The following is a 13,847-nucleotide window of genomic DNA, read 5'->3' as shown; positions in this document are numbered from 1 at the left end:
TAACAAACATTGTTATTATTACTTTATAATATGTTTTTACTAGTAGCCATAGTAGTCATCAGAGAAATCTTCATCAAAGTGTACTTGAATTGGTTAATAGTAGCTGAGAAAAAATTGATTTATTTATTTTTAATTATAGTATGCAAAATGAACATGAGACTTTTTTTTTTTTTTTTTTTTTTTTTTTTTTTTTTTACTGAAAGATGTTATAAAGAACAAGGTCCTTTGTGAGGAATAGTAAATTACTTGTACTTTAATGCAGAATATTGCAACCGAATAGCTATTGCAGCAGAAGACTGCAATACATTTACATATCTAACAAAAGTATCTAGAATCACTGCAGCAAATACTACTGAGAATCAGAAAATATTTTAAACCTCTGCTCACTTGTGAAATCCAGCATTTAATTACTGGGTGGCAGACTAAGACCTTGGTCAGAGTAAGATCTAAGTTGAAGTGACCTTATGTGTTGCGTACTATGCAATTTCTTTCCAGCCTTCTCTAATGTACATGTTAAAGACAAGGTTCTTGTGGATCACTGTTTGAATCCTCTAGTTTGCCTTTTCTAGTAGTGCTTATGTCTTCAGAACCATCACTTGTGATCTGCCTTACCACCTACGTTAGACACCCATGTTCAACTTCTGGAATTTAGCTGCCTCATGTACTTAATGGCTCTCTTCCCACTCCTGCATTTCATGTCCCATATCCTTTCTCTTTGGCATTTGCCTTTTCACTGTGGGATCATTCCATTTTTTTCTGCTCAAAAATCTCATCTCCTGTGTCATGCATTTTACTTCAATGGCTGGTTTTATATCAGTAGTGAAGGGACCATCATCTCCGAGAAGAGTACAGCTTTAATGCTCCATAGGAACCTGTAATAGTAATATCCTTCTGTGCACTCACCAAGGCTGTAAGCATGCTGCACTTAAGCAAAAGGAGACTGTGTATCATATTGACCACAGAAACGTACAGTGGCTACCTTGGTCATTTGAAGCTGATGACCAGGGGACCTTGAGTTATACTAACATAACTCAAGACTGAATGTTGTGAAAATTACAATCTACATAGTGTTTGCAACTCTTGAGTATTCCACCTGTGTACATTCTTCCGTTTTTTCAAGAAAGGTGAAGTACCACTTTGTTTCCAGAGATTCACGTAGTCTTTTGTCTGTTCTTACTCTCTCTAGCCCTCCTTTGCATTTCATGTTTGAACTTTTGCAAAAGTACATATTAAAAGTAATCCAAAATTGCTAAGATTTGCCTGGTTTCACATTAAATGATATGAAACCTCTGAGCTCAGCATCATTTCCAACCAAAATCATAAATCTGCTCACACTCACTCAGCTTAGGATAATGATGAAAGTTTTTAAAGGGCCCAAATGTAGGTTTCATAATAAAACCTGTCAGTAGGTTTAAATTTTGTTGCACACAATTTGTACTATTATTTTTCAAAAGCACAGATGAAACTGAGAAACTAGCCAGAAGACGAATCACTACTGAATCATGCAGTCGCACGAATAAGGACCTGAATTTTGCCTACTGATTATGCAAATATCACTAGCAATGTTCACTACTCACCAAATGAGAATTTTGGCAGTTAATCTACCAACACAAAAAGCAGCCAACTTAAAAAGCTTTCAGAAAGTTACTGAATGTAATACGTCTCATAATGCAAAAAGGTGCTTAGTCTACCAGATGGGAATGAATCCACCTTAAGACATCAAATCAGGAGCAAGCTTTTGAAAACTGAAAGACACTGGGTTTGTATTAATGTTGGGAAAATGCATGCCTATAGACTTATCTGAAGCCATAATGGCTGGAGTTCATCCATCCAAATATTCTTATCTTTTAGATCAGTATTAAGGTGAGCATTAAAGAAAGACTAATTCTAAAAATCTCTGTCTTTTAAGAGTCATGCTGCCATTTAAAAAAATAACTTTTTAATAAAATGATGAACTTTGAAGGCCAAAATAGCTAGTATCTTAAAAAAAAAAAAAAAAAAAAAAAAAAGCGTGTTGCTGGACTATTAAACCAATTAATAAAATTTGAAAAATTGATATGAAACTACAAGCATTCTTGCAGACATATCATCAATGCTCAAGATATATGACAGGACTCTGGGCACCTATGTGTAATATATCTTAAATGGCTTGCTTAGAAAGGTCTTGCTAAAAATACTGCTGTCTGATTTTATAATTGAGTAGTTCTAACATGTCTTTTAAAATGCTTATGTCCAGAAATTGCCATAAGGCTACTGTACTTCTAGAAGTTCTTAAATGTGGAAAAACAAATCAACTATTTTTGTGATATTGATTAGAACATGATACATTAATTCACAGTGTGCATCTTTTTTTTTCTTTAAAAAAGGGGATTTCACTTAAGACATGGAATTTATTTCATGTTCTACATGAAAAAGAAGGAAATGCATTTCTCTTAATTGAGCTAGATAGTTTTAAAACTTTATGAGGTTCTTTGCAGAACTGTTGCATCCATGTGCCATCTTCTACGTTTACATTGGGTGTTTAACAAAAATATAGAAGCAGCTATAATGGTTTTAAAGAAGCAAAAATCAATAGGTAACTACTTAAAGTATTGCAGTATGTAGATGAGCAGCTTTGTTAAGTCTGAACTTCACACAGCAACATCAATGCAACTTGTAGAATAATGAACTTCAATACAAATGCTATGGAGGGAGCAGGGAGGAAATGCCTCTTATAAATGAAGCAGTAAAAGGTGTTAATGCATGTTGACAAGAACCTGCTTGAGTTATGTACTGTGTTCAAATACTTTGCAAATGAAATCCTAGCAATAAAAACTTCAGAGAAGGAGGCATGGAACTGATGTAGCATATTTATTTGAAGTACAACCTTCTACCAGCACAAAAGTAGTGTGCTGAGAGAAACTTCATTTCCATAGGGTTTATCGAGAGAACAACTATTTTTTTTTTTTTTTAATTGCATAGGATTTAAATCGATCTGCATACGAAGGGGTATTTTTCATGTAATAAATAATATCTCTAGATAAAAGATTTTAAGCATTTTGTGCATCATATCTCAAGTGTATGCTCTAAGGATTATATAGGCATGTTATCTGAATAACTGTGCTACACTTAGGAGTACTGAAGGCATGAATAATTATTGCTTATCCTAAAGAAAGAACATGGTGAGGTGTAAGTGTTTTAAGTATCTACTCTTTATGCCTCTAGAAAATAGTTCACAAAATACTAATTGTGGGTGTAAAAGACAAATGCTTCTGTGAAAATCTTTTCCTTTGGAAATGTGAATTAAGTGCTTTTTGAGAATATTGAAATATTTCAAGTATTTCTCCCTCTAATAAAGTTGTGTGAATATTTGTGCTCATAGCCTCCCATTTTGCTGTTAGTATGGAGTATGTCTTACTTCTGTTGTCTTTGCTGACAAGCAACTACAAATCTGCTGTTTTCAGCTAGCTGCCTGAATTCTGGCATTTATGCTTGCCTCACACATAAGTTTGCCTGTTCTTTGTTAATGAGACAAGTTAAAGCTAACTACATATCCTCCTCTTATAGCTGAAGCATTCAGCTCCAAGGAGAGTTCCTTAGCAAGCGTAAAGACAGCACAGCCCTATCTGCTTAACTGTAGCAATGCTGTGGAGCACCCATTTAAAGATCCAGGTCCTTGGATTTTACTGATGTTGTTGATGCCAACACATCAAGATATTGCTACCATGCCCTTCATGGTTGTTTTCTACACTTTTTCCTACTGAAGTGGGTACGTGGAACTAAATGTACACTCTAAATGATGGTGGCTTAACAGAATTCTCTGCTATCAATGACTATTTTTTTTTGTTTTTGTCTGACGTGTCTCTGCCCTCTGTGACTATAGTGGTTTGTTTCTTTTCTGTCCTATGGAGACTAATATTATATGATGTTGATTAGAAACATCGCATATTATGTGGTGTTTGATGTTAATGGTAGAGTGGCCAGCCTTTCATTTGTCTCTGGAAGGATGCTGGAAGTAAATCACTACTCTGTTGCTGAAGTGAAGGAATGATGCAGGAGTTGCTTAGCAGTGAGGACCCTAAGCTTGTTCCCAGAACAGTTCGGTTTACTGAAAAATGACTGCTGTGTGAATTAAGCCCTGCTCATCGTCTCATGTTCTACAGTATCCATTCTAAATAGGTGTGAGGGTTCTTCGACATATTTTAAGTGTTTATTAACATGAATGACTAGCAGCACTTAGAAAACAGGGTGAATATTATCAAGGGAAGTCAGGGATAAATCAGTCAACATTATTGTTTAATCCCAAGTCTCCTCTAGAGCCATTTGGAAAAACTCTGCTTAATTGTATATTTGTTCAGGAATATAAATTTATAATTTGTGAAGCTGTGATGCCAAGTGTACTGTTGCTGTAGTAGGTCATAATTCAACACTCCAAGTATGCAGCAGTGCACTTGTTGATGCTCAGCCCCCAAAGAGGGGGGTAGGCAAAGCATCTGAAAGTCTGATTTTAGCAAAGACAATTTAAAATAATCTATCAGTTTTCACATTCTTTACAATAAGGGTTGCTTCCGTTCTACTTCTAATTTTCATGTATGGAACTTCTTTCTAGTCAATCTGTCCCTTCCATCTCTGGCCTCAGAAAGAAAAGATACGGGGATTTCCCTGCATATCACTGCATGCCATCCCTCTACTTCAAAAGTTTTTCTTTAAATCTTTTATCTGTAATGTTTGTAATGTACAGCGTTATCTAATACTAAGGAAAGGCACAGGTGGATGATTTTCATTCTTGTAAGGTATGAAAGCTATTGTTTTGAGGCATCTACTTCCCATTTGACTAGAAAATGAAATATCCAAACTTTGCAAGCTCAGCTCTTCTTTCCAAATCTACTGGACACATCTCTGTCAGATGGAGTTGTATTTTGAACTACTACTGCTGCTTTCCGTAGGGGAGAAAAACCCATCAAATCCTCAATGATTTATTTTGACTGTTAGGCTTCGTTGTTTGAAAATGTACGTTGTATGGAAATGACGACTCTGGTAATGTAAGAAGAATTATTAGTGGATTGTATTTATTAAGCTCTTTTTATTCCATATTAATAAGAACTCAAATGACCTATGAGGCCTTTAACAGATGTATAATGCAAAAGTTAATTCTCTGAACTTCACGAATAGTGGTCATTCACATTTAATATATGAAGAAAACACTGAAATTAAGATTTTTAATGTCAGAAGATTTAAAAATGCTGCTTTTAATAATGAATTTGTGCACCCACATTTCTTTAGCTGTTTGGAAAATGGAAATGTAAACATTTTAAACATACTTGAAATATGTGGTGCAAAGTTTTATAACAAAATACAGACCTAATACACAGAGGCTTGGCTCACTAGCATTGGCTTTTTGCATGTATCAGCAAATTGAGCCTGATGTGGGAGAGATTTAACTAATTTATGATTACTCAATTGGTGTTTTATGGGCTTGCTTGGGGAAGACAGTCAGAACATGCTCTCTTAATTCTTTTTAGAAAATAGTCTGAATACTCTAAATTTTAGAGGACAAAAGTAATTTTACTGTCCCGATTGCACCAAAGATCCTTTTCTTCCATATTGTATTTGCTAAGCAATATCTATTTGTGAGAAAAGTAAGCAATGTGCAATGGAAAAATGCTCAGAATTTGAAACTTGTTCTGCAGTGATTTCTCAGCTAATCACCAGTATGCTTTTCCAGAACTGTCTCTGAAATGGAACTCCATATACAAAGAGACACTTGTATAAATTACCAACCCATAAGTTACTTGATTTCTGTGATTCTCCTGAGATAGGCAATTGAGTCAGGGACATTGCTGCTTGAATACTATTCAAACAAATCAATCAGGACAGAAAATGAAGGCATTATTAACATTCAAACTGCATTTTCACTTCCCACAGAAATGTTTTTTATTATTATGGCTAACTGTGTCAGCAGTCAGACTAGACATAGACTCATTGCCAATTAATATAAAAATTCTTTTCTTTGATTTACTGGGTGAGATTGAGGGGACTGAACAGCTTCATTTTATTTCATGCATTTCCTTTCCCCAGGCTTCACCTGATTGAGGTGTTGGCTCTCTGGGTCAGTGTACTTTAAAGTTATTAATTAATTTCACTTAAATCTATAATACTTAATTAAAGTTTAAAACAAAAATAAATTGCTTGTGTTTGGTGAAAATGCTGTCAGTCAGATGGGATTTCAGCAATATAATAGAGCCAACAGGTTTGTTTTGTTTATAGCAATACCAGATGACCTTGAAATGTTCATCTGGCCAATGTGGACTCTTTAAGATAAGAACCCAATTTCTTTTCTTCTCTTTACCTGGGTTAGGATTAACAGTTTGCATTATCAAAAGGATATTAGCACATGACAAGCCTACAGATATTTCTTACGTTATTTTGCTTGCTGTCCCTCAGAGCCAGCATGAAGGCACTGTCAGCAGAACTCATGCATGTTTGACTGCAACTCTGGCTGTACAGAGGGAAAGATAGCTTTAATATTCACCCTTCAAGGTTTGCTATTGCATTTCTTAAAGTCTCATTTCATGATTGAGCAGAAGAATGCTGTTGTTTTGTTGCTGTGAGAGGCAGAATTTAGAAATGGAAAAGTTACTAGATTGAAACAGCCATTTTCCTGCATCTTTAGAACAGAAAGCATCCAGATAAAGAATCAGGTATTAAACTCTTCCAACACTTCTTTCCTTTGCCAGAATGATTAAAGTCCAAAGGATTTTGTGTTTGGTATCATTTAAAACCAGCTGGGCAAGAAAAGCCTTTTCACAATGCCACAAAATATCCTGCCCTATTCTAGAAATCAGTGATAACTGCTTTGCTATTTGTGTACATTCCATGTTCCAGTCAGGACCATGAGCACATGTTCTTTCCCTAATAAAAACAACAAAAAAAACCTTTTCAGTAATAAATTCCATCAAATTATGAAGACTCATACATTTTCATCTCTAAATTCACAACTGTGTGACATACCATGATGCCCTGGCTTACATACAACTGTTTTTTTAAAGGAAATTGTGTGAAAATAACTTGCTTTTTTTTTTTTCTTTTTTTTTTTTTTTAATCATAAAGGGATTTCTAGATTTCTATGCCTTTCAAATAATATAGACACTGTTTTCTTCTGAATAACAAGTATGGCCTCATGAGGTGCTTCCTCCCATGTTCTTCCCCTCTGTGTTACAAGGCAGCATCTGGGCAGAAGTTTTCTCTCACTTCCATAAAACCAAATGTTAAAAATGAATTTTAAAAAGGTCATTGTATGGGCTTTGAGTGCCAATCTGATATAGATGTTACCCAAAACTGAATACAGGCAAGTGCCCTTTTGGCTCAGATCAAGTTTAGCCGTGGTTAAATATTGTAATTTGTATATATTGTATTAATATTGTATACATATACATATGTACATACATATACAATATTAATACTATACATATACATACATATACAATATTAATATTATACAATATTAATACAATATTGTATTAATATTGTATATGTAAGATTCTGATGAATATTACATCTAGCATTTTCAGGAGTCATGCTTAAAAAAACAAACAAACAAAACATTGTAATTTCTACTAACTTTTATTTTGGTATTTTATACTTTTAAAGATGTAGTCTGGCTTTTGAAATATCTTGAAGGGTACATGTTCATAGGAAGTTGAGCATTTTTATAGTTCCTTTAAAAATGTTGTCCCAAGTTCTCTTGTACTTCTTGATCCTTAAATAATTGCGTCATTTAGGTTGCTGTCCTTCTGGTCCTTGAAGACTAATCTTTTCCTCTTACCCTGGTATTTTCAACGTGTATAATATTCATGTTTGGAACACTGTGAAGATTCATATTTTCAGAGTACTTTGCTGGTTGGAAAATGCTGTCTCCTGCCTCCTGGGACTGTTAACACCTCAGGAAGCAGGTTGAGCTGAGGTCCTAACAGACATGTAGGAAATAAAAGGGATTGACAGGAGCTTAAAGAGGGAAATCGTAGTATACAGAGAGACAGAAAATGCCTGGTAAGTAGTTGCATGAAATTCCCTTCTCACCCCCCAAGTCTCATGTTTCTGTTATATGGAGTCTTTGCTTGCGTGGCTTTGGTGGAACCCACAGCTGTCTGGCAAAGGTGACAGGCACAGCATCAATTTATTTGAGTCACAAAACAGAGTTGGAATTAACTGATGCATGAATTTGCAGTGTACCTTAAAGAGGTGTGTATATACAAGCAGAATTTTGTGTTCTTACGTTCTTACTCCCATCTCATAGAAGAGATTTAGTGGGTGATGGTTGGACCAGATGATCTTGGAGGTCTTTTCACACCTTAATGATTCTATGATTCACGGAGATTTTGATATAATTTTTTTCTCTACTAATACGTTGCATTCACAGAAAAGTCTTGCACAAGACATGCAAGTCCATGCTTTCCTTGCATACCTGGCTAAGTTAATGAATATTAGATGTCTTCCATGTTCAAGGCCACACTAAGAGAAGATGCACAGAGGAAAATAAAGTGTGTACATATATTTTCACATCTGCAAATTTTGCTTGGGGTTAAGTATGTAGTCAGCTTCATTTTCCTAGAAAATGCAGAGTTAGAGAAATAATATAAACATCATGCACAAGTGAAATGCAAACCGTATGTTGCCAGCCCAGAAAAATGGAACTCCTCACTATTTTTTTTTTTATATTATGAGCTATGGGATTATTTCGCTTGTGCAAAATAGATTGATAAATTGGGGTATTGTTGTTTAGAGTAGTCTTAATCAGTTCAGGTTTGCAATTGCATTTGGCCTTGTAATGATGTAATTCTGAATCTTTTTTTCCTTATTCCATCTCCTCACTATTACTTTTTTTTTTTCCCCCCTTTAGCTTCATCTTGTGAAGTTAAATTAGTTGACTGTGACTTTGGTAGGATAATGTCTTGCATTTTATAGCCTGTTAGCAATTCTGCATCTGAAGTGCAGACCTCGTGGTATTGTATAATATTAATAATCCACTTTGCATTTAGAATCGTTAACTGTTGATCACCTACCTGGCTTAGATAAGAGTAATAATTGCTGATCTGGTGATTAGATGCCATGTTTCATAGTAGATGAAGTGATGACACTTAGATGCCATAGATGTCATAGTCTGAGTCACCTGGTAACAGGAAATGGGTACTGAGCTTTTAAATTATTTGATTTCATTAGCCATTTTAGACACTAGTTGGTTTTTGATTTGATGCAAGATCTTCCTGGCGGCTTACTTTAAAATGGTCATGGGTAAGTTTTCTTAGTTGTGTTCTTTTTCTCTGCATGTCTCTGCAGACAGTGCTTTCACTTTGAAAGACACCTAACACAGGGAAACAGTGATTAGCTCAGAAAGGAGAATGCTATCCCCAGCACATCTCAGAAAGTCATGTGCAGAAGGCTTCAGTTACTGTAATTTGTCTAGAAGTAGCAAACCTACTGTGAGAAAGCTGATTGTTACAGCAACTGGATGGCAGCACAGTGGATGGCAGTGTGGGTAAAGGTCTTAGCAGGGCTGCATGGTCAAAAGATTTTGTGTGCACTCAGAACAATATGCTGCACTATACCAGCAGCATAGAAGCTGACCAAAGGCTAAGGCAAACACACTCTGTTACTCATATTCTGGTTCTTGGTGTTAGAAATCATGCTCTATTGACAATGGGGTCAGTCCTCTGAAGGTGTTGTCTACAGGATGCTGACATTACCGATGTTCCCCTAACAGAAGGCAATATGTGGGTGTGAAGTGGGTTTAGAGAACATAAGCTTTGTACAAACATCATGCTCTTTCTGCAGGTTAATCAGGTCTTTAATAAAAGACCATGGAAATGTCAGCAGTCTGAACAAATAAACCAGAATTGTAACTGAATGTTCGTTCAAACAAAGAAATCTAAACCCCTTTTTTATTAATGCTCTTCACACAGACAGGAAATAGATCAGAATTATAATTAGGAAATATATATATTCTAAATATTACCTATAAGTTTCAGTACATACTTGAATTTGCAATATACACATTAATCATACAGACATGACTACACTTTAGGGCTTACAGTCCTAAATTTAAATTTTTAGTTTAAACTTTTTTTCATTTAAACTTTCATTTAAACTTTTCAGTTTAAAGGAAAAATGTTACTTGGCAAATAGATTAAATAAATGGAAGAGTTAACTAATTAAGCCACTTATTCTATTGGATTAATTAAGAGATGATAATAATAACTATAGGAGGAGGGAAAAAAATATTCTTTTTCAAGGCAGAAAAACAGTCTTGTCTCTTTTTGATCATTAATAGCACAATGATCTTCAGCTAATCTTTTTTTTTGCAGGTAGTGATGAAATGGATATCTGTGGAAATATTCCCTTTTTGGAATATTGGATGATGAGACTGAAGGATGACTAATAATACCTGCACTTAAATGATCCCATTATGGTATCCTGAATCCTAAATTAGATCTTGCCTACTACCTCCTCTCCAGGTCAGTATTATTCCTGTGATATTCATGTAGAAAGTTTGTTGTTGTTTTTTATTTAATGTAAAAAATAATCTAACAAGTTGGTTCACTTGCTTGCTCTTTTTATAGAAGTTATTTCTCTGTTCTTAAAACCCCATAGTTACTTTTTTTCTGGTTTGCATACCTACAAACTAAGGTCAAATGAATAACAGAGCTACCAACTGGTGAAATGTAGATACAAAGAGGAAGGAAAACTACACTGTTTTCCCACTGTGGATAGATGAGAATACAGTTGTTAAAGCAAGATGATCTTAGACTCTGCAGCAAGCAAAATGCAGGTTTGGTATGAAGAAAAACATTTTCTAACTTTTTTTTTATTATTTTTATTTTTTTTTTAGAAATAGACAAACATCAGTTAAGAATGACAACTGTGGCTGATCCCTCTTTGGAACAGGATAGACTGGGTAACCTTTGTAGAAAAATGCATGTGGAACAAAGTGCTGTATGTGACCTTTCTAAAAAGACTGACAAGAGAAAGTAAGTATACATCTCATCATTTTTCACCATATGGAAGAGCTTTTGCTCCCCCTCTCCCAAATGGTTTTCAGATGAAATGGAACAGGTTTTCCTATAAGTGTACCATGGACCTTATCAAAGTTGATGATAGATGCAGAACCATGATCCCTGCCTCTGGAATCCTCCCTGTACTGTCAGATTTGTCTTTTTGTGCATTGCCCATCTGGAGAGAAAGTTAAAATGAATATTCATGCTTAGAGATGCAAGGTAAGTTCTAACTGACATTTAGTTTTGTTGAGAAATGTCCCTTTTTATATTGCTGAATTCTTGGTTCTGATGTTTGGGCAGCTTTTGACACAGGTGTGGTGTAGTGCCATCGCGTGGATTCAGGACGTGTGGAGGCAGGAGGAGATAGGCTTGAAAGATAAAACTAGGTGTGGAGCAGGTGTGCAGGTAGTTAGTTGATGTCTTGATGGCCAAAGAGATAAAGATGTTATTCTAGATAATCACATTGTGAATAGTCAGTCCAAGATTTCTGTGTCATTTAATCCATTAAGTTGTGGAAGCAATGGAAGTATTGAATTGTAATACAGAAATTGTTTTTTGTGAACAGAACAGTAGACAAAAAATGTTTTGACACCATAATCCTCCTTTCCTGGATGCCTTCTTTCTTGCATATCTATCATACTTGCTGGAATGTCAGTGCAAGCAATCAGTTTTTGGTCTGTAACAGTTACCAAACTGATCTTGGTAGTGTAACTACTGCTGGTAATGCCAGTACAGTGGAAGATTGTGACAGTGGGAGATTGGGACAGAAAAAAAGATACACAGAACAGTCATTATATGAATAAAGCTATGGCACCAGCAGCATAGACTGTTGTATATGTGCAAGCAACTATTTCTGGAAAGAGCCTTTTTGAAGATTCTGCCCCAAATGACATTATTTTGGAATCACTATTGAAAAGAAATACATAGATAAGGTGATCAAATGGGATGAGACGTGAATTAAAATACAATATGATGCATGGTGTTGTAATTGCCCATGGAAGACAAATATTTTATTTTTTGCTATGCAGAAAACAGCAGTGCCTATCTAGAAATACTGTAATGAGTTAAAATAATATGAAATTCATCCAACAACAGGTTAAATTGACTCAATTGTTGGATTGGTATTGTGCAATTGGTAGCCAGTCTAGCTAACTGATTTAGACTAAAGCTTTTAGAACAGTGCAAGAAAGTTTCCATCATCATTATTAGTCCTTGCAGAAAGGTGCTTGAGAGTCTGATTTAGTTCCTGTTGGGTACTGTCCCTGTCACTGAACATACTATCCAGATGTTACTACTGATAGCTTTGCCAGTGTGTTTATGAGAAAAGCCAAAATCTGAAGAGGCACAGACTAAACTAAATCCATCCTTCCTTCCTTCCTCTCTTCCTTGTCAAAACCTGAATACTGTATGTGGATAGGGAACCTCATATTACCTCTGCAGCACCTGTCTCATGGATTAATAGCAGAATTTAGTCTCCCTGCATGTTAACATGCACTACTCTCTAAGCAGCAATAAATTCACACAAAACTAGCAGCAGTTCACCAAAAACATTGAGTCCTGTGCTCTCTTGGTTCACCTCAGGTGCACCATGCCTGAAATTTCATATGAGTAAGTCTGCTTGATGACTAGTGGATGAGAAAAGGCATATTACTGCTTTAATTACTTATAATGAAGGATCATGGGATGGTGATGTCATCATTTTAAGACTTGCTATGTCTAAGTGCACTGCCAGGAAGAGGAAAGATGAATGATGATTTATGTACCTTGGATAAAATTCAGATAAAAACCACTTCACAAATGTTAATTATTTGAGGTCACTTTCTATTATATAGGATCTGTTCTTTAGAATTTCTTGCAGGTTAATAGAGATGGTTCAGGAGTGCTCAGCCTGGCTTGGTTTGACAAGAAAAAGCAGCAACTGTGAGGGGGAGGGAAAAGGAGGAGACAAAGGGTGTGATTTATCGATGTGCACTTTGCTATTTGTGACTAACAAAGAGATGGTTCACAAATGTCTCAGACTCAAAGCTGTGATCTGTCAGAACTGCTGAGCTGGGGAAATACTACCACTAAGTAAAAATAGATTGGTCAGCAGTTACAGACTTATCTGTAAGCAGGTCATCCCATACTATCTATATGCACAGAAGGAAGATCATTTTGCTGGGTTAAAAGTGAGATAACTTTGTTGCAGTGTTGTCTGTTATCAATCAATGGTTTTAATTAGTTACAGGATTGACTAATAAAAATCCTTGCTGATTAATTGATTTTTATTTTATTTTTTTAATCTGGCTAACACTTGCTTTATTATGAGGGTGATTTTTCATTTGGACTGAATACTTTGACCAAAACCGAGACGGTTTTTATCATTTCTGAGGGAATGAAAGAGTTACACACACTTATGTTTGTGCAGTAGAAGGTACACTGATATCTGTCAGGAAGAAAATATACTAAAGGTACTACTGATCAGTGTTAGTCTGACAATTATTTGGAGACTGTCTGCTTTAAAATGATTCACACATATCTGTTGAAATCTACTGCCATTTGCCACAAATTAACTTCTTTGTAATGAAAGGGATAGAGATATTTTTTCCTGTTTTTCCTTAGGCTTTTCCTACACTCTGTAATAAAGCTGATTGCATCTTGTTAGTAAATAGTCATGTATTTACTAACTAAAATATCTAACACTTAATTACAGTTTTCTTAGATAACAGCTGAATGCATAGTTATACATACGCATCCATTCTCTATTCTCTGAACAGGCAAACTGTTACTGTGGGTAGTTATGTGGATGTGAATTTGCTCATCATAAATCTGAGGCAG

The 13,847-nt window shown here is 35.4% G+C and overlaps 1 protein-coding gene across 4 annotated transcripts in view; it reads left to right on the top strand.

The window, feature by feature from the left end:
- The window catches only part of RET (ret proto-oncogene), a 272,365-nt gene that overhangs the window by 159,994 nt on the left and 98,524 nt on the right, over window positions 1–13,847 (top strand). For 3 of the 4 annotated variants that reach the window (XM_084525425.1, XM_084525427.1, XM_084525428.1), the window contains 2 exons: window positions 10,341–10,490; window positions 10,865–11,003. In XM_084525425.1, coding sequence (XP_084381551.1) covers window positions 10,952–11,003 — 52 coding nt within the window. In that variant the 5' untranslated portion in view covers window positions 10,341–10,490; window positions 10,865–10,951. The remainder of the gene's footprint in view (window positions 1–10,340; window positions 10,491–10,864; window positions 11,004–13,847) is intronic. The other variant, XM_084525426.1, reaches the window with a different exon arrangement.

This window comes from Aythya ferina (assembly GCF_964211825.1).
Source record: "Aythya ferina genome assembly, chromosome: 7".
Classification (NCBI taxonomy): domain Eukaryota; kingdom Metazoa; phylum Chordata; class Aves; order Anseriformes; family Anatidae; genus Aythya; species Aythya ferina.
The sequence above is the reverse complement of the archived record's forward strand: the minus strand, read 5'-3'. Positions and strand labels throughout refer to the sequence as shown.